The following is a 20,839-nucleotide window of genomic DNA, read 5'->3' on the forward strand; positions in this document are numbered from 1 at the left end:
CTTTCATCAAATACTTACATTTACAATGATTATGTGATTTTACAATCTTAACAGTGAGAGATATTGTGTTATAGGTTATCTTTATTAACTCACTCACCAGCTCAAGGTGAAAGTGAGGACTGCAGATGCTGGAGATTAGAATCAAGATTAGAGTGGTGCTGGAAAAGCACAGCAGGTCAGGCAGCACCCAAGAACCAGGAAAATTAACGTTTCAGGCAAAAACCCTTCATTCTGATGAAGGGCTTTTGCCCGAAATGTTGATTCTCCCGCTCCTCAGATGCTGCCTGATCTGCTGTGCTTTTGCAGCACCACTCTAATCTCATTCATCAACTCACTATATTCATCAATACCAGGTTACTGTTCATTCATTCATAACCCTTTACTAACCCAGTATTTACTTTAACACTGTAGTATCCAAATTTGCACAGTTTCATTTATTCATTCGTATAACCACGGTTTTGTAGTATCTGAATTGAAAAGCAACACTTTCAAACCCAAAACTGCATTTCCACACCTTATTAGCCCTTGCTACAAGCAGTGTGTACCTCAGCATATGGAACAAGACCATCCCCATCAAGTCTTGTAAGAACTGTATTTTGGGATTCTATTGCCGCCTTGAACCTGCACCCTTTTGATTCTACTGAGATGTCTCATAGAGATTCACACAATCCTGTCCTCGCTCAAATACACCACTTGCGTCTCTTAGATGGTGCAGGGGCATGTGAGGACATGGCTCGCAGTTGGGGATGGTGGAGAACAGCCTGTTGGCAAATGTACTTTATAAAGGAGAAAATAGCATGCACAGCTAGAATAGCAATATCAGACAACATGGTGGTCAGTCAATCTCTGGTCCTGCTGCATTGTGAGATGCCTGTTGATGTGGGAGAGATTAATCCAGGCCTCCTTTCCTCAGACCTTGACAGTGCTGGTATCACCCTTCTCATCTCTTGCCTAATGGTTCCTTGTGGGTCTTTTTCACAATTACCCACTCGGCTGGTATGGTGTCGTGACCTCCCTCCAGCGGGTCTTTCTGGGCAGCCAAGAAAGAGAAAGCAGAATTTACAGCATTGCCTAGTACCTGACAGTAAGACGATAAGATGACAGACTTCCACTTTGCTGCAGACTGTGGAAAAGTTGGCAGACTAATTCTCTGCTGTTCTGCAGGTTTCAGTCAGATCCTTGGTAATTCTGCTGGCTGTGTAAGTGCTGCAGGGGGTAGGCTTCCCAATGTCATGACAGTGCTGAATGTCATGACAGTCCATCCAGTTTTCCTGTGATCTGTAGTTAATGTCTGCTCCCTACTTGCCTTTCTCATGGGCCACCCAGGGCTGTTAGAGATACTAGGGGCTTTAATCAAAGTCCCTTTTTCCTATTTGGTACAAGGTGGAGATGTTCTTGAAAACGTCATGGGTTAAATTTTCAATATCCCGCAGTCATCCTTGCCTCAAGGCCAGACCGAGTCATCTTTTAGTTCTTCCCTTTGTAGGGTTCTGATGAACCATGTTACCTGTCCATCACTGAAATGTAAAGAGGAATTCAGCTGGGTGAGGATATCCATTTCATTGCATACAGAGATCAGAATTTATCATTCGTATGTACATGTCCGTACGTTTATCAATCGTATATCTATGTATTTAGCTGAGGCGTCAGCAGAGCCCAAATGACTGCGTGGGCCCCCTGTTCTTCTTTGGCTGGCAGATGTTACACGGTGGTCTTTCCCCACCGCGCTTTGGCGGCAGCTGCCCCAAGCTTCAGCGCGTCCCTCAACACATAGTCCTGGACCTTGGAATGTGCCAGTCCGCAACACTCAGTCAGGGTCAGCTCCTTCAGCTGGAAGATCAACAGGCTTCGGACAGACCAGAGAGTGTCCTTCACTGAGTTGATGATCCTCCAGGCGCAGTTGATGTTTGTCTCGGTGTGCATCCCGGGGAACAGACCGTAGAGCACGGAGTCCCGCGTCACGGCGCTGCTCGGGACGAACCTCGACAAACACCACTGCATTCATCTCCAGACTTCTTCTGCATAGGCACATTCCAGAAGGAGGTGTATGACAGTCTCGTCCCTGATGCAGCCGCTTCAAGGGCAGCGTGCGGTGCATCGGAGAGTCCAGGCAGAGCCCTTCTCACCACCAGCCAAGCAACGTCTTGGTGCTTGTTGGAAAGTTCTGGTGATGAGGCATTCTGCCAAATGGCTTTGACAGTCTGCTCAGGGAACCGCTCGACAGGATCCGCCCTCTCCTTTTCCCGAAGGGTCTCAAGGACACTACGTGCTGACCACTTCCTGATGGACTTGTGGTCAAAGGTGTTTTCCTTCATAAACTTCTCCACGAAGGACAGGTGATACGGAATGGTCCAACTACTCGGAGCATTCCACTGCAGCAAGGCCAGGCCCATCCTTCGCAACACCAGGGACAGGTAGAACCTCAGTACGTAGTGACACTTGGTGTTTGCGTACCGGGGATCCACACACAGCTTGATGCAGCCACACACAAAGGTAGCCATCAGGGTGAGGGTGGCATTGGGTGTATCGTTTCCCCTGTTGCCCAGATCTTTATACATTGAGTCTCTTTGGACCCGGTCCATCTTTGATTTCCATATAAATTGGAAGATGGCCCGGGTGACTGCAGTGGCACAGGTTCTGGGAATAGGCCAGACCTGTGCCACGTATCACAGCAATGACAGTGCCTCACACCTGATGACCAGGTTTTTTCCCACAATGGAGAGCGACCGTAGCTTCCATCTGCCCAGTTTCTGCCTCACTTTGCTGATACGCTTCTCTGCTCTCAAGACTTGGTGCACGCCCCAGCCCCCCCCCACCCCGAACCAAATGCCCAGCACCTTCAGGTGGTCGGTCCTGACGGTTAAGGGGATCGCGGATTGTTCGGCCCAGTTCCCGAAGAGCATGGCCTCACTCTTGCTTCGGTTGACCTTGGCCCCCGAGACCCGTTCAAACTGGTCTCATGTGCACAAGACTCTGCACACGGACAGCGGATCTGAGCAGAAAATGGCGACGTCATCCATGTACAGGGAGGCCTTAACCTGCAGGGCCCCGCTGCCAGGAATAGTCACCCTTCTCAGGCTCACATCCTTCCTGATGGACTCGGCAAATGGCTCTATGCAGCACACAAACAAGGCAGGAGAGAGAGGGCAGCCCGCCCTGACTCCAGATCTGACTGGGAAGCTATCTGATTCCCACCCATTGATTGAGACTGCATTGACAATGTTGGTGTAGAGCAGTCTGATCCAATTGCAGATTCCCTCCCCAAAGCCCATTTTGGAGAGAACATCTCTCATATACATGTGAAATATCCTGTCAAAGGCTTTCTCCTGGTCCAGGCTGATGAGGCAGGTGTCCAACCCCCTGTCCTGCACATAGGCGATCGTATCCCTGAGGAGTGCGAGACTCTCAGAGATCTTCCTGCCTGGCACAACACAGGTTTGGTCAGGGTGAATCACCGACCCCAGAGCAGACCTGACCCAGTTGGCAATTACCTTTGACAGAATTTTGTAATCCGCATTTAACAGTGAGATTAGTCTCCAATTTCTGAGTTCCTCCCTTTCCCCCTTCCGCTTGTAGATGAGGATGATGATGCCTTTCCTCATGGATTCACTCATGGTACCTGCCCAAAGCATACTGACATACACATCCAGCAGGTCCTGGCCAATCAAGTCCCACAGAGCAGAATAGAGCTCATTCGGTAAGCCGTCGCTTCCGGGAGTTTTATTCTTTTCGAAGGACTCGAGGGCCTTGGTCAGCTCGTCCAGAGATAGCAGCTGGTCCAGCCTCTCCCGTGTTCTATCGTCTAAGACCTCCATGATAGAGGACAGGAATGACTGGGAGGCTGCGCTGTCGGTCAGCTTCGCGTCATACAGACTGGTATAGAAGGATTTGCTGATCCTCATGACATCAGCCTGAGATGACGTTATCGAGCCATCTTCTTCCTTAAAGCTGCTGAGCACAGAGCTCTCTTTGTGCACCTTCTGGAAGAAGAAACATGAGCAGGTCTCGTCCTGTCCCACCAAGCGGACCCTGGAACGGAAGATTATCTTGGAGGCCTCCGACGCAAAGAGCGAGGCTTGCTGGCCCTTCACCTCCTTGAGGTCCTCTGTGACATCGACCCCCATCGTCTGCAGCAGGAGCAGGTTCTGCATACTTTCCTGGAGCTGGGACAGTTTTCCCCACCTCTCTCTCGCCTCCTGAACACATTTGAGGATGAAGAACCTCTTGATCTTCCCTTTTACTGTTTCCCACCAGTCCGCTGGGGATTCAAAGAGGGGCTTCACAGTTCTCCAACCTGCGTAGTCCCTCTTGAGCTCCTCAATGTTTCCCCGGGTCAACAGCTTTGTGTTCAGCTTCCATGTTCCCTTACCAGCCTGCTGCTCGTCCTGTAGGTGACAGTTGGCCAGCAGGAGGCAGTAGTCAGAGAAGAACACCGGCTTGACGGTGGATCTGACCGAGAGCGTTCGGGACACAAACAGGTAATCTATCCTTGAGCGGATAGACCCGTCTGCCCGTGACCAGGTGTATCTATACTGCGCTCCGTCTGCAGGGGTGCTGAAGACATCGTGCAGCTTGGCATCTTTTACCGTGTCCATCAGGGCTCTGGACGTGGCATCCAGTTTACTATCCCCCCTGCTGAACCATCCATTTGCATCAATGATACAGTTGGAGTCTGCGGCCAGAATGACCGGCCTGGACGTAGCCAGCAACAGTGGAAGCTGCTGCAAGATGGCCAACCGTTCACTCTTACCTACTGGGGCGTACACATTAATCAGTCTCAGGGGAGCATTCCTGTACATGACGTCAGTGACGAGGAGGTGCCCACCCACCACCTCCTTAACTTCGGAGATGGTGAAGTTACTTCCTCGCAGCAGGATACCCAGGCTGGAGACATGGCTATCGTTGCACCCCGACCAAACTGACGGTCCATGGGTCCACAAGCTCGACCATCTCCTGTAGCTGCTGAGGTGCAGAAACAGGACGTCAGCTTTAACGTTGGCCAGGAAGACCATCGTAGATACACATCGTGTAGCCGATTTGATGCTACGCACATTGATGCTGGCAATTCTTATCCCCATTTTAACAGTTTACGAGGTTACCAGTGTCCATTTGCTGCTGGTCTTGCCTCTCTGGGGTAGCTGTGTGCATCCCCGTGGTGACGGCAAACTGCTGGACCCTCCCCAGGGCTGAGGTAGCTGTCCGGCTCCACGCTGGGGCTATTTCCCCACTCTGGTGTCTTCGGGTTGGGCCCAGGGTCCGCACAGTCCAGTTCTCCATCTGACAGCGGGGCTGTCATAGGACCGCTGCTCCCAGTTACCTGGAGCTGTGGGGCAGTGGGTACCTTGTGATTCTCACCGGATGGGGGGATGTCTTTACCCATCCCCTCAGAGGGATCGTCTTTTCCTGTTTGGGCGGTGCTGCCCTCCTTTTTCCCCACGGCGCTCTGTTTCTTCCTCTGGTGATGACCCTCCTTGCGCCCGTCCTCACCATCGGAAGAGCTGCCTGTATCCTCATCGTGTAGGTGTCGCTTCCTCCTTCGCTGGGTGGCTTTGGGGGCCTGGCGAGGTTTCCTCTTCCTGCTTTTGACAGTAATCTAATCCTCTGCCTCCTTTGTTCCCTCCTTTTCCATTTCCTCCGTCTGTCTTGAAGGAGTTTGGATCGGCTACTGCATCTCCCCGCTGTCTGCCGTCTGCTCCGCTACAGCCTGCCCTTCCTTCTGGGTGCCCCCAGACACCGTTCCCCTGCTGTTTTGTGGTACCTTGCTGGTCTTATGCGGTTCCCGGCTCGTGATGCCACCTCCAGCCATCTGTGCATAGGTGGCAGCCCCTCATCTTGGGCAGGCCTTGTACATGTGGCCCGCCTCTCCACACAGATTACAGTTCTTGGCCTCTTTACATTCCTTGGTCGGGTGGCCTTCCTACTTGCAGTAGAAAGAGCTGACCTTTCGAGTCTAACTGACCCTTTGTCAAAGCTAAAAGAAAGGGAGAAATAGGGAAGTATTTATATGAGGCTGAGAGAAGGTGAGTCATGGCTCCAGAAGTAAAGGTAGCAATAAAGAGGTGATAATGACAGTGCATAGAGAGATTATAGGGAGATTAGGAGCTGTGAGTGACCAAGGCTGAAGCCAGTGCTGTGACAAAATATGTGGGGAATGGGGGGGATGGGTGAAGCAGAGGTAAAATGGAAAACAGGGAAGAAGGGTAGCAAAGGGGGAAGAGGAGAGGAAAAAGGTGATGAGAGAGTGGGGAGTGAGAGAAAGAGAGACAATCGAGAAATAAGAGGTACAGAACAGTAAAAAAAAAATTAAAAATAAATAAAATAAATGAAATACGGAGCAGAATGAAAACAGAGGGGTCGAGATGGGATAATCATCTGAAGTTGTTGAATTCAATGTTGAGACTGGCAGGCTGTAACGTGCCTAGTTGGAAGATGAGATGCTGTTCCTCCAGTTTGAGTTGAGCTTCACTGGAACATTGCAGCAGGCCAAGGACAGACATGTGGACATGGGAGTAGGATTGTGTGTTGAAGTGGCAAGCCACGGGAAGGTCCAGGACCTGATTGCGTACAGACCGGAGGTGCTCAGCAAAGCGATCACCCAGTCGCTTTGCAACGAATGCAATAGACCAAATTGAAAGAGCTACAAGTGGAACGCTGCTTAACCTGAAATGAGTCTTTGGGGCCTTGAATGGTGAGCATGGAAGAGGTAAAGGGGCAGGTGTTGCACCTTCTGCGATTGCATGGGAAGATGCCGTGTGTGATGGGAGAGGTGTTCGGATGGGAAGGTGCCGTGTGTGATGGGAGAGGTGTTCGGTGTGATGGGAAGGTGCCGTGTGTGATGGGAGAGGTGTTCGGTGTGATGGAGGAGTGGGCTAGGTTGTCCCAGAGGGAACGATCTCTGCAGAATGCAGACAGGGGGAGGGAAGGGAAGATGTGTTTAGTGGTGGCGTCGTGTTGGAGTTGGTGAAAATGGCAGAGGATTATTCTTTGCATGTGAAGGCTGGTGGGGTGAAAGGTGAGAACAAGAAGGACCCCATCCTTGTTCTGGGAGGAGAGGGAAGGGGTGAGGGTCATGGCGCGGGAGATGGACCGCACGCTGTCAAGAGCCCTGTCAACAACTGTAGGTGGGAAGCCACGGTTGGGGGAAGCGGTGTCAGTCCTTTTTGTCTTTTAAATTAGTAAGTGTTAGTAAAAATACTCGACCTGTATGCTCTAAATAAATTGTTATAAAAGATTGAATGATTTAAAGCTGATAACTGCAGCTGGGTTGTGAGATTTATTTACAGTACTATTGCAGGTATGAGTTTCATTCATTCATGCAATTTCATGGAAACGTTTCAAGGGATAATGGCCCAGTTAAAAGGTATTTAACAGGAACTTAATCTATTCAGGTCCAGGAGATGTTTGGTAAGGACTGATTAATATTATAATGTTTCGTGGAGACTTGTTGGGGACGGTATTGTTCTGTAAGCTATACTTATTCAGTGGTAAACACTGCTATAGCCAGGGCTGATAAGGTGTGGAAATGCAGTAATGGGTTTGAAAGGGTTGTATTTAAATTTGGAATCTACACAACCTCAGTTTTATGAATGAATTAATGAAACTATGTTATAATAAATAATGGGTTAGTAAAAGGTTATGAATGAATGAATGAATGAATGAATGAACGGGAGCCCGGTATTAATGAATATAGCAAGCTGGTGAGTGAGTTAATAAAGGTAACCTATAACACGATCTCTCATAGAATATTAGAGCACAGTACAGGCCCTTCGGCCCTTGTGTTGAGCCGACCTGTGAAATAAATCTAAAGCCCATCTAACCTACACTATTCCATTATTATCCATATGTTTATCCAATGACCATTTAAATGCCCTTAAAGTTGGCGAGTCCACTACAGTTGCAGGCAGGGCATTCTACACCCTTACTATTCTCTAAGTAAAGAACCCACCTCTGACATCTGTCCTATATCAATCACCCCTCAATTTAAAGCTATGTCCCCTCGTGCAAGCCATCACCATCCAAGGAAAAAGGCTCTCCCTGTCCACCCTATCTAACCCTCTGATTATCTTGTATGCCTCTTTTAAATCACCTCTTAATCTTTTTCTCTCTAATGAAAACAGCCTTAGGTCCCTCAGCCTGTCCTCATAAGACCGTCCCTCCATACCAGGCAACATCTTGGTAAATCTCCTCTGCACCCATTCCGATGCTTCCACATTCTTCCTATAATGCGGCAACTAGAATTGTACACAATACTCCAAGTGTGGAGTTTTGTACAGCTGCAACATGACCTTGTGGCTCCAAACCTCAATCTCTCTCCCAATGAAAGCTAACACACCATACGCCTTCTTAACAACCCTATCAACCTGTGTGGCACTTTTAAGGATCTATATACATGGACACCGAGATCTCTCTGGTCATCAACCCACGAAGGATCTTACCATTAGCCCAATACTCTGTATTCCTGTTACTCCTTCCAAAGTGAATCACCTCACACTGTTCTGCATTAAACTCCATTTGCCACCTCTCAGCCCAGCTCTGCAGCTTATCTATGTCCTTCTGTAACCTGCAACATCCTTTGGCACTGTCTTTAGAGTCATCTGCAAATTTACTAACCTATTCTTCTACACCCTCATCCAGGTCATTTATAAAAATGGCAAACAGCAGTGGCCCCAAAACAGATCCTTGCGGTACACCACTAGTAACAACGTCAGGATGAACATTTCCCATCAAACACCACCCTCTGTCTTCTTACATCTAGCCAATTTCTGATCCAAACCACTAACTCACCCTCAATCCTATGGCTCCATATTTTTGCAATAGCCTACTGTGGGGAACCTTATCAAAAGCTTTACTGAAATGGAATCTTATCGAACACTTTAATCAACACACAATATCTCACGACAGAGATTAGGCACAGATTGGAGGAGCCATAGGAACTTAACTAGCTGAAACTAGTTGATAGGAAGTGGTAGTCTTAGTATAACCTGTCCAACTATGACCAATGTGCCCTTTGTGGCATTGTCCTGTGTTTAGCGCTACTGAATGGAATTAGAGCTGAAAAATGTGTTGCTGGAAAAGTGCAGCAGGAATGAAGGGCTTATGCCCGAAACGTCGATTCTCCTGCTCCTTGGATGCTGCCTGACCTGCTGTGCTTTTCCAGCAACACATTTTTCAGCTCTGATCTCCAGCATTTGCAGTCCTCACTTTCTCCTCCTGAATGGAATTAGCCCCACTGCTTCCCTCAGTGTCCCATTTGTGAGCCAAACTTGTTCAAATTCAGGTAACCATGTGGTGAATGACTGTGTTCATTTACAACTTGTTATTCAGAGAGCGACATACGACAAACATTCATTCTTTCAGCCCAGTCCTATTAATGTTACCGCAGGTGAGATCCTAACTAATGCCACACAATTAACCCCCAGTTAGCCAATTCACTCTTTTTATTTCTAGCACAATAACAATTTAAACTTGATGTATGTCTCGTTTTAAAAAGGATTTCCATACTTGATGCAGAGCAGAATATTGAGATATGACCCACATTGATGACCCCGTACACTTTCTTCCTGCATGTTCTTCTCTTAGGAAAACAATCTGACATTTGATGGCCTGAGTCCACCTGTTTTCTTCAAGAGATTTGTTCTCTCTGCAGCATTTGATGTAAGCTGGCAGGTCAATCATAACCATTTCTCACTCAACAATTCATTGGATGTGTTTTATCCCACAATCAGGAATTATTTATGTATAACAGTCTATGGCTACGCAACTTTCCACAGCCCTGTTCCGCAAAATATCACTTAAAATAGAATTCCATGCCCATTGTCTCTGCAAGAGAAAGTATTTCACTAACGAGAGTATTTTTAAACACACCTTTAATATTCTTTATTTGGTACTAAAAAATACTCTCCCATAAGAAATATTGGTTAACCAGTTACACTTGAATATCCATTAGTAGGAATAGCATATGAAATAGAATTATACCAATGTTCTTTGGGGCACAATGGATGGGATGTTGTACAGGACATTGCACAGGCCTTTTCTAGAGTACTGTGTACAGTTCTCGTTGTCCTGCTGGAGGAAGGATATTATTAAATTGGAGAGGGTTCAGAAGAGATTTACCAGGATTTTGCCGAGAATTGAAGTTATAGGAAGAGGCTGGGGCTTTTTCACCGGACCCTAGGAGGTTGAGGGATAATAGAATTTTATAAAACCATGAGGTGCATAGATAATGTGAATAGCAAGTGTCTTTTCCCTAGGATCTGGGAGTTGAAAACTCAGGGGCATATTTTTAAGGTGAGAGGAGAAGGATTTCTACAATGACCACTGAGCTTTTAGTTTTATCTCTGAAACAAAGTCTGAGTTTCTCACCTTCAGCTCTGGGCAACCATCCTGTGTCACCATGAGAAGACAGCCAGCTGAGCAAAGTAGGATAGAGCACTCTTGTCTCATCTTTATAACTTATATGCAGTCTCACTTGGCATATCATGTTCCTTTCAAGTAACAGCCGCACTTACTGCCTGCTCCTAAATATATGATGAGAGCACAGCATAAATAATACATGGATTACTCACTCTCAATTTATTTTTCATTGCAGACCGCATAAAGATCAGAAGGTACACATTAGATTATATCCTAATACTTAAACATAGCTAAATGTCAACCCAGTACTCAGGTCAGGGAAAATAACTGAAGCAGCCAAACCAAGGAGAGCATGGTAATATTTGAAAGGGCTCTTGTGGAGCAGTGATACTATCCTTGCCTCCATCCAGAGAATCCAGGATCAATTTCACGTCCCCCAGCCATGTGTCTAGCTTGATATAAAATACCTGGAAATATTTAATGCCTGGATGTGTAGAAATAGCAATTTGAATCTCTTCTGCCACAAAAGACAGACTCAAACAGAGATCAAATAAGTTACACATGTCATGACCTACTGAGGTAGTGCCCGTTGCTAATGGCATTGTCACAAATAACAAAGCTCATTCCAGACACACACAACCCTTTGCGTGAACAAGTTGCCCCATGACTTCCTCTTAAATCTTTCCCCTCCCACTTTAAATCTATGCCCTCTAGTTTTGGACTCACCTATCCAGGGAAAAAGATCTTGTTTATTTACCCTCATGATTTTATGAATGTCTATAGCCTCAGATGCTCCAGGAAAAATAGCCCCAGCCTATTCAGTCTCTCCCTGTACTCTCCCTGTAAACCACTCTCCCAATCCTGGCAACATCCTCGTAAATCTTTTATGAACCCTTTCAAGTTTCACAACATCTTTCCTATAGCTGGGAGACAAGAATTGAATGCAGTATTCCAAAAGGGACCTAACCAATGTCCTGTACAGCCGCATCATGACCTGCCAACAACTATACTCAATGTACTGACTAATAAAGGCAAGGATACCAAATGCCTTCTTCACTATCCTGTCTACCTGTGACTCCACTTTCAAAGAACTAGGAACCTGCATTCGAATGTCTCTTTGTTCAGCAACACTCCCCAGACCCTTACCATTAAGCCTTGATATGCTTTTCCAAAATGCAGCACCTCTCATTTATCTAGATTAAACTCCATCTGCCACTCCTCAGCTCATTGGCCCATCTGATCAAGGTTCCGTTGTACTCTGAGATAGCCTTTTTCACTGTCCACCACACCATTAATTTTGGTGTCATCTGCAAACTTACTAACCATACCTCCTATTTCACATCCAAATCAATTATTATAAATGTCATAAAGCAGTGGACCCAGCACCGATCCTTGCGGCACACCACTGGTTGCAGACCTCCAATCTGAAAAGTAACCCTTCACTGCCACCTTCTGTCTTCTACTTTCGAACCAGTTCTGTATCCAATTAGTGTCTTCTCATTCTTTAAACTCTATCCTTCTTAACTTCTACTGTTCACAAGTAGTCACATCCATGAGGATAGACAAGACACAAATATTAAGGATGAAAATAAAATCGGGGAAACACCATTTCAATAGCACCAGTCTGGACCACAAAACTGGATGAGTTTTCTTTAGGTTTCCTCTAATTTATCTTTTTTTCTTAATTGGTGATACAAGGTTATTTTGCACACCAGTGTTCAGTGTTACACTTACCAGGTTAGAATTTATCCCCTCAGTGTCACTGAGAGAAAAGAAACCAGCTAGTTGTTGTTGGAGACTTCCTGGTTTCTCCACATGAGACAATTCTAACAAGTCAAAGTTAAAAATCACACAGCACCAGGTTATAGTCCAACAGGTTTAATTGGAAGCACACTAGCTTTCGGAGCGACGCTCCTTCATCACCTGATCATCCACAATCACCTGATGAAAGCTAGTGTGCTTCCAATTAAACCTGTTGGACTATAACCTGGTGTTGTATGATTTTTAACTTTGTACACCCCAGTCCAACACCGGCATCTCCAAATCATAACTAACAAGTCAAGACCTAGATGCATCTGATAACCATTGAATCAAAGAACAATCATCATCCAACAAACAACAGTGCATCAACATTGCAGAAATCAAAAAGACTGAGAAAATAACTTTCTACTTGAGGTCTAGATTTTTATTTACTCTGTCTTTAATCTTTTTCAATCCATAATGTGCTAAATCATTTGTCTTTTGTCTGTCTTAATCATGATTGTCCATGTGTGTTTGGGGATTATAAATGACTACAGTTTAAATTGCATAGTAGTAAATTAGATACCTCTTCTTTTCTGTTTATTTGCTAAGGTTAAGTGTGTTACAACAAATAGGGTTATTTTCTGTTACTGAAGCAGCCTGGTATGAATTGCCTTTGTCCTGAATAGCGATCAGTCAGGCACATTAATCATTTGGGTCACTTTACTGGATTTTAAACATGTAAATATTTTGTAATAGCTTGTTTAAAAAGTGGACATAGTTATTGATGCACTTTTGCCAGTTAAGTCATGGCAAAATACAGGTAACTAAGTTACCAAAAACTGACATAATGATATCCATAAACTAAATGTCTACATTCATCAAAGAGCTCAAAATTCCTTCAATGTTTCTGTTACAGATGGTGATCAGTGCAATCCTAATTTGTGTGTCAATAATTCAACTTGCCAGGATTTGATTGGTGGCTATCAATGTCACTGTGCTGAAGGATTTGATGGACCTCAGTGCCAGTATGGTAAAGTTTACATTTTTCTTTAATTTGAATTAAAGTTATTCTTCAATATTTTCAGAGAGTATGAGCAACCATGTTTGTGCACAGCATAAGTTAAATGGTGATAATTCTATGCTGTAAATACTTGGTTAAGTTGCCTGCTTAATGTTATTTCCTTTTATCATAGTTAAAAATCACACAACACCAGGTTATAGTCCAACAGGTTTAATTGGAAGCACACACTAGCTTTCGGAGCGACGCTCCTTCATCAGGTGATTGTGGAGGGCTCGATTGTAACACAGAATTTATAGCAAAAAATTTACAGTGTGATGTAACTGAAATTATACATTGAAAAATTGATTGTCTGTTAAGCCTTTCATCTGTTAGAATACAGTGATAGTTTCACTTCTTTCATGTGTAAATCACAAAACCTTTTTTTAAAAGTTGCATTCTCAGGTTAGCTGTTAACAATGTTGATAGCTAGACAATATGTTGAAGGTGTGGGCCCCCTGTGTTCTCTGTCTATGCCATGATGTTTAGATTGATTCTAATCTAAAAAGTGAGATAACAGAGTTTTACATAAATTCATGCAGTTTTTGAGCTCAGAGTTCTACATGAATGCAGAATTACATTGTACTTTGCTCAAAAACTACATACATTCATGTAGAATTCTGAGCTCAAAAACTGCATGAATTTATGTAAAACTCTGTTATCTCACTTTTTAGATTAGAATCAATCTAAACATCATGGCATAGACAGAGAACACAGGGGGCCCACACCTTCAACATATTGTCTCGCTATCACCATTGTTAACAGCTAACCCGAGAATGCAACTTTTAAAAAAAGGTTTTGTGATTTACACATGAAAGAAGTGAAACTATCACTGTATTCTAACAGATGAAAGCTTTACAGACAATCAATTTTTCAATGTATAATTTCAGTTACATCACACTGTAAATTTTTTGCTGTAAATTCTGTGTTACGATCGAGCCCTCCACTATCACCTGATGAAGGAGCGTTACTCCGAAAGCTAGTGTGCTTCCAATTAAACCTGTTGGATGATAACCTGGTGTTGTGTGATTTTTAACTTTGTACACCCCAGTCCAACACCGGCATCTCCAAATCATTTATTTTTGAGGCATGTTTCCTCAAATTATGTTGGCGTTTTGTGATTTAAGGTTGTTTCTTCTACCCCAACTCACTAAGCCTTGCCTCTCAGATTTACTTCCCTCTTACCCTTATATCCTCACCCCTGGCTTTGTTTCCCTCCCAGCTTGCCCTGCCATCTGGCCTTGTTTGCTTCTTCCTGGGCCTTGCCCCCTGCCATTTGTTATTAGGCAAGGCTACCCCCTTCTCCTAACTGCTGTTCAGAAGTTGTGCTCCATCTACTGTCAGAAGGCCGTCTGTGCAGGAACTCTCCAGCACTCTGCATTGACTGACATCTGCTACTGGACGGAGCCTAGTTGAATCTAGAAGATACAATGAGTGTATTTTTTTAAATATTACATTGGGAGTATACTATATTGTATTCTTTTCTACTTAGTGATGTACTTTATTTTGCGAATTATTGCTGCTGGGAAGGCACAGTATTGTACATGTATGGTACAGTGTTTCAATTTGTACATTGTGTATTTTTGCCAAATGACCAAAGGAACCTAACTCTGACTTTAATATTTATTTCTATGGGGCATCTTGAATTCACTTGATGTCATTTCACTCGAAGCTGTGATTTTCAGGACCGAAACCACACTTTTATGTGAGGACTTGCTCTATTTAGTGACAGCATCAAAGAATGAAATATCAGAACTACCAATTCATACCTTACTAAACTATACTCTGCAAGGCAACACCTACTTTATTAAACTTTTTCAATCAAAGTTGTTTTAGGCCTGGTTATCAATTGACTGAGATTGTAGCATTCACCTGGAAAGATATGAGGAAGGTGAGGGGTTTGAAAAGTCTGCCCCAAACCCTAATCGGCTGATCTGGAGGCTTTACTTAATAACAGGGTCTCAAATAAATGAAGACTTTTGTCCTTGTGTCCTGACAGGCATCCATTTCCAGAGCTGACTTGCTGTTAAGTGGCGAGGCCTGCATCTCCAATCTGCAGATGTAGAGCAGGGAGAATCATGGGAGAGGTGAAGGAGCAGCAGAATAGGGAGATGATCCCAGACTTGTGAGGGCATGTACAGAAGATGGGGATTCATCAGGTTTTAGGAAAGGAAGCAAGATTCCCTGGAAGCTGGGGGAAGCAGTCCTGCTGTTATTGGTTCTGGATTAGTGGTGCTGGAAGAGCACAGCAGTTCAGGCAGCATCCAAGGAGCTTCGAAATCGACGTTTCGGCCTGACTTTATTTATTGTCACGTATACCGAAGTACAGTGAAAAGCTTTATTTATGAGCAATACAGGCAGATCATAGTAAGTAAGGATGTACAGATAAGAAAGACTTCGACAGAGACATATAGATTACATTGCACAGGGCGTGTACTGGGTGACAATTACTTTAGCAATGTCAGTATTAAAGCACATACGTGATTAATCCAGACCTTATCCGCCACTTGAGCCCTGAGAGACACTATTTGCAAATGGTAAAAGTAAAATTGTAGTTAAATTTAAGACATGTGATTTCCAGCAGAATGTTTAAATGATGGCTGAATTGCTGGACAGCACATTAGTCTCTTGTCCCCCAATTTGCATTTGTTACAACTATAAGTGGCCAAAGGTGACTCTGCAGTGTGACAGGATTTCATGTTACATACTGTATGTAATACCACAGGTGTCTGTAAGTTATATATTAATGATCAGGTAATAATTGTGTTCCTCATATGTAAATTTCTGTGCTTTACGAGAACCAAAGGTGCTTTCGTATTCGAAGTTAAAAATCACACAACACCAAGTTATAGTCCAACAGGTTTATTTGGAAGCATTAGCTTTCGGAATACTGCTCCTTCATTAACTACCTGATGAAGGAACAGTGCTCAGAGCTAGTGCTTCCAAATAAACATGTTGGACTATAACCTGGTGTCGTGTGATTTTTAACTTTGTCCCCCCAGTCCAACACCAGTTCCTCCACATCATACATATTCTAAGAATTAGCTGTCTGACTTCTTAGCTCATGGGAAACCATGACTGCACTGAAACCATGGGAACAAAACAAAGAACTACCAATGCTGGAGATCTGAAACCATGTTGGAAAGTGCTGTCTGATGAATGGTCATTGAACTCACTCTGATTGTCTCTCTATAGATACTACCACTGCTAAGTTTCTCCAGCAGCTTCTGTCTTTGTATCAGCTGAGACCAGTTAGCCTCTAACAGAGCAAGGTGCAATTATTATATCTGTGGTATGTAAGCTGCGTTGTTGAGTAATACAGTATACTTTATATGGTGTAATGCTCACCATCAAAAACAGTGTAACTACTGCCCTGCCATGGGCAGAAGGCCCATTAGTAACTGGAATATTTTGCATTTTGTTTTATACTATTACTTGGAGCAGAGTTACATTCGGAAAAACATTTCATCTCACCACTTTATGATTGCAGTACTGCTGGCAACAAACTGTTCTGACAATTACGGTTACTGCGCTCATTTCTGCAGCGAAATTCCAGAGAGAAACAGACGGGAATGTTCATGTGCAGCTGGTTACAAACTAAGTGAAGATGGAATCTCCTGCAATGCATCAGGTGAGCAGCTGCCAATATACGTGTAATTTTGAGACAGCTCATTCCTCTTGTTTCTGCTACTTTGTTGCAGAAATAGCTCTAAATTATACCAGCAAACCAACAGTGTTTGTGTTAGATTCCTTAACTGGTTAAATGGGTTGCATAAATGTTGATGATATACTAGATGATTAGCGTTTCCAGCCCACTCTAGTACTACTTAGAGTATTGAGGCCGTTTGAGCACCTTGCTTAACTGAAATATCTAGTCTCTCTCAGGTTATTGCATTGCATCAATATGTAGTTATCTGTCCCATATCTGACTCTCAACTCAAGCAGATTAAGTTAACTTCATGAATGTCTCTGCTGCAAAGTTTTGCTCAGTTACAGAGGTGCTATAAGGAGCTTGACATTGCTTTTTTTTTAACCCACTTGTGGGACGTGGGTGTCACTGGCTTGGTCAGCATTTATTGCCAGTCCCAAGTTGCCCTCAAGAAGGTGGTGGTGAGCTATCACCTTGATTGCTGCAGTCCACCTGCAGTAAGTTGACCCACAGTGTCCTTCAGGAGGGAATTCCAGGATTTTCATCCAGTGGCATTGAAGGAATGCCAATATATTTCTAAGTTAGGATTGTGAGTGGTTTGGAGGGGGACTTAAGCGGTGTTACTTTGTATCTACTGTCGTTGTCCTTCCAGATGGAAGTGGTTGTGGGTTTAGAAAGTGTTGTCTAAGGATCTTTGGCAAATTTCTGCAGTGCATCTTGTAGATAGGACACACTGCTGCTACTGAGCATCAATGGTGGAGGGAGTGAATGCTTAGAGATGTAGTGCTAATCAAGTAGGCTGCTTTGTTCTGAGTTGTCTTGAGTTTTGTTGGAGCTGCACCCATCCATAAGACCATAAGACCATAAGACATAGGAGTGGAAGTAAGGCCATTCGGCCCATCGAGTCCACTCCGCCATTCAATCATGGCTGATGCGCATTTCAGCTCCACTTGCCAGCGTTCTCCCCGTAGCCCTTAATTCCTCTAGACAACAAGAACCTATCAATCTCGGCCTTGAAGACATTTAGCGTCCCGGCTTCCACTGCACTCCGTGGCAATGAATTCCACAGGCCCACCACTCTCTGGCTGAAGAAATGTCTCCGCATTTCCGTTCTGAAATGACCCCCTCTAATTCTAAGGCTGTGTCCACGGGTCCTAGTCTCCTCACCTAACAGAAACAATTTTCTAGCATCCACCTTTTCAAAGCCATGTATTATTTTGTACGTCTCTATTAGATCTCCCCTTAATCTTCTAAACTCCAACGAATACAATCCCAGTATCCTCAGCCGTTCCTCATATGCTAGACCTGTCATTCCAGGGATCATCCGTGTGAATCTCCGCTGGACACGTTCCAGTGCCAGTATGTCCTTCCTGAGGTGTGGGGACCAAAACTGGACACAGTACTCCAAATGGGGCCTAACCAGAGCTTTATAAAGTCTTAGTAGTACATCTCTGCTTTTATATTCCAACCCTCTTGAGATAAGAGACAACATTGCATTCGCTTTCTTAATCACAGACTCAACCTGCATGTTTACCTTTAGAGAATCCTCGACTAGCACTCCCAGATCCCTTTGTGCTTTGGCTTTATTAAGTTTCTCACCATTTAGAAAGTAGTCCATGCTTTTATTCTTTTTGCCAAAGTGCAAGACCTCGCACTTGCTCACGTTAAATTCCATCAGCCATTTCCTGGACCACTCTCCCAACCTGTCTAGATCCTTCTGTAGCCTCCCCACTTCCTCAGTACTACCTGCCTGTCCACCTAACTTCGTATCATCGGCAAACTTCGCTAGAATGCCCCCAGTTCCCTCATCCAGACAAGTGCAGAATATTCCTGACGTGTGCCTTGTAGATGATGAACTGGCTTTGGGGATTCAGGAGATGAGTTACTCGTCACAGCATTCCTTTGACTTTCTCTTGTAAACATTGTGTGTATGTGGACAGTCCAGCTGAGTTTCTGGTCAATATTAACCTCCAGAATGTTGATAGTTGGGGATTTGGTGATGGTAACACCATTGAATGACAAAGACCTGGTTAGATCATCTCCTCTTGGAGATGGTCATTGCTTGTGCTTATGGTTTGAATGTTACTTGTCACTTGTCAGCCCAAGCCTGGATATTGTCCAGATCTTGAATATGGACTGCTTCAGTATCTGAAGAGTCGTGAATGGTACTGAGCATTGTGCAGTCATCTGTAAACATCTCCACTTCTGACCTTATGATGGAGGAAAGGCCATTGAAGAAGCATCGAAGATAGTTGGGCCGAGGGCACTTCTTTGAGGAACTCCTGCAGAGGTGTCCTGGAACTGAGATGACTGACCTCCAACACTCGCAACCAATTCCTAAGTGCCAAGTATGAATGCAACCAGTGAAAATTTTGCTCCCTGATACACATTGATACCAGTTTTCTAGGGCTTTTTGATACCACACTCGGTCGAAGGCCACCTTGATGTCAAGGGCTGTCACTCTCATCTCCCCCCTAATATTCAGTTCTTTTGACCATGATTGAACCAAGGCTGTAAAGACGTCCGAAGCTGAATGACCCTAGTAGAACCCAAACTAGACATCACTGAGCAGGTTATCGCTGAGCAGATGCTGCTTAACAGCACTGCGAATATCACCTTCTAATGCTTTACTGATGATCAAGAGTAGACTGATAGGGCGGTAATTAGCTTGGTTGGATTTGTCCTGCTTTTTATGTACAGGACAGATACTAGTGTTTTAACTAAACCGGAATAGCTTGGCTAGGGGTCATCAAGTTCTGGAGCAGAAAAACATCGCTTTCTCTCATTTGGGCTACTAAAATTCTCCATTTTGTTAACCTCTTACAACATGGTTTCTGACTTACCCTTGTGTCATCAGCAAATTTTATGCAGTCTGTCCTTTCATCCAAGTCATTGACATGGACTGATCTCTGTGGCCAGTGCTGTCTGAGTTGGAAGACATTCCAATCCTAGGTCTCTGAGCTATGCATTTAACTCTGACTCAATTTGTCTTATACCAATTTGCTTGTGACTCTGTTAGAAACAGAGATTATTACTTACCTACTTCTGTTTTGATTCTGTCTCTTGCTGTTCATTGTCACAGGGCAAAAACACTTTCTTAATCATTGGGTCATAAAGATGTACAGCATGGAAACAGACCCTTCAGTCCAAATTGCCCATGCTGATCAGATATCCTAAATTAATCTAGTCCCGTTTGCCAGCACTTGGCCCACTAAACCCTTCCTATTCATATACCCATCCAGATGCCTTTTAAATATTGTAATTGTACCAGCATCCACCACTTCCTCTGACAGCTCATTCCATACATGCACCACACTCTGCATAGAAAAGTTGCCCCTTAGGTCCCTTTTAAACCTTTCCCCTTTCACCCTAAACCTATGCCCTCTTGTTCTGGACTCCCCCAACCCAGTGGAATCGCAGGTAGACAGGATAGAAGTTTATTTACCCTATCTGTGCCCCTTATGACTTTATAAACCTCTATAAGGTGACGCCTCAGCCTCTGACGCTCCAGGGAAAATAGCCCCAGCCCATTCAGCCTCTCCCATTAACTCAAACCCTCCAACCCTGGCAACATTATTGTAAATCTTTTCTGAACCCTTTCAAGTTTCACAACATCCTTCCAGGTTTGTGCACAATATTCCAAAAGTGGTCTAACCAATGACCTGTACAGCCACAACATGATCTCCCAACTCATATACTCAACATTCTGACAAATAAAGGAAAGCATACTAAATGCCTCCTTCTCTATCCTGTCTACCTACAATTCCACTTTCAAGGAAGTCTGAACCTGCACTCCAAGATCTCTTTGTTCAGCAACACTCCCCAGGACCTTACCATTCATTGTATCAGTCTTGCACTGATTTGTCTTTCCTACTTTGTTGATTCCTACCTGTACCTCAATGGCTGGATCGTGCCTCTCTCACTACTCTCCACCTCCAAGGAAATATCGTTACCCTGTCAGGCAAACAACCTTCAGGAGTTACCTTTTCAGCTGCAGAGAACAATGTCTTTCCCACAAACTGTACTGAACTCTAATG

General features: G+C 44.5%; 1 protein-coding gene across 1 annotated transcript in view; it reads left to right on the forward strand.

Annotated features, from left to right (window-relative positions):
* LOC140479081 (vitamin K-dependent protein C-like) overlaps positions 1-20,839 on the forward strand; it is a 51,735-nt gene that overhangs the window by 22,919 nt on the left and 7,977 nt on the right. The window contains exons 5-6 of the mRNA XM_072572937.1: positions 13,013-13,126; positions 16,644-16,784. Coding sequence (XP_072429038.1) covers positions 13,013-13,126; positions 16,644-16,784 — 255 coding nt within the window. The remainder of the gene's footprint in view (positions 1-13,012; positions 13,127-16,643; positions 16,785-20,839) is intronic.

The sequence above is a fragment of the Chiloscyllium punctatum genome, chromosome 6 (assembly GCF_047496795.1).
Source record: "Chiloscyllium punctatum isolate Juve2018m chromosome 6, sChiPun1.3, whole genome shotgun sequence".
Taxonomy (NCBI): domain Eukaryota; kingdom Metazoa; phylum Chordata; class Chondrichthyes; order Orectolobiformes; family Hemiscylliidae; genus Chiloscyllium; species Chiloscyllium punctatum.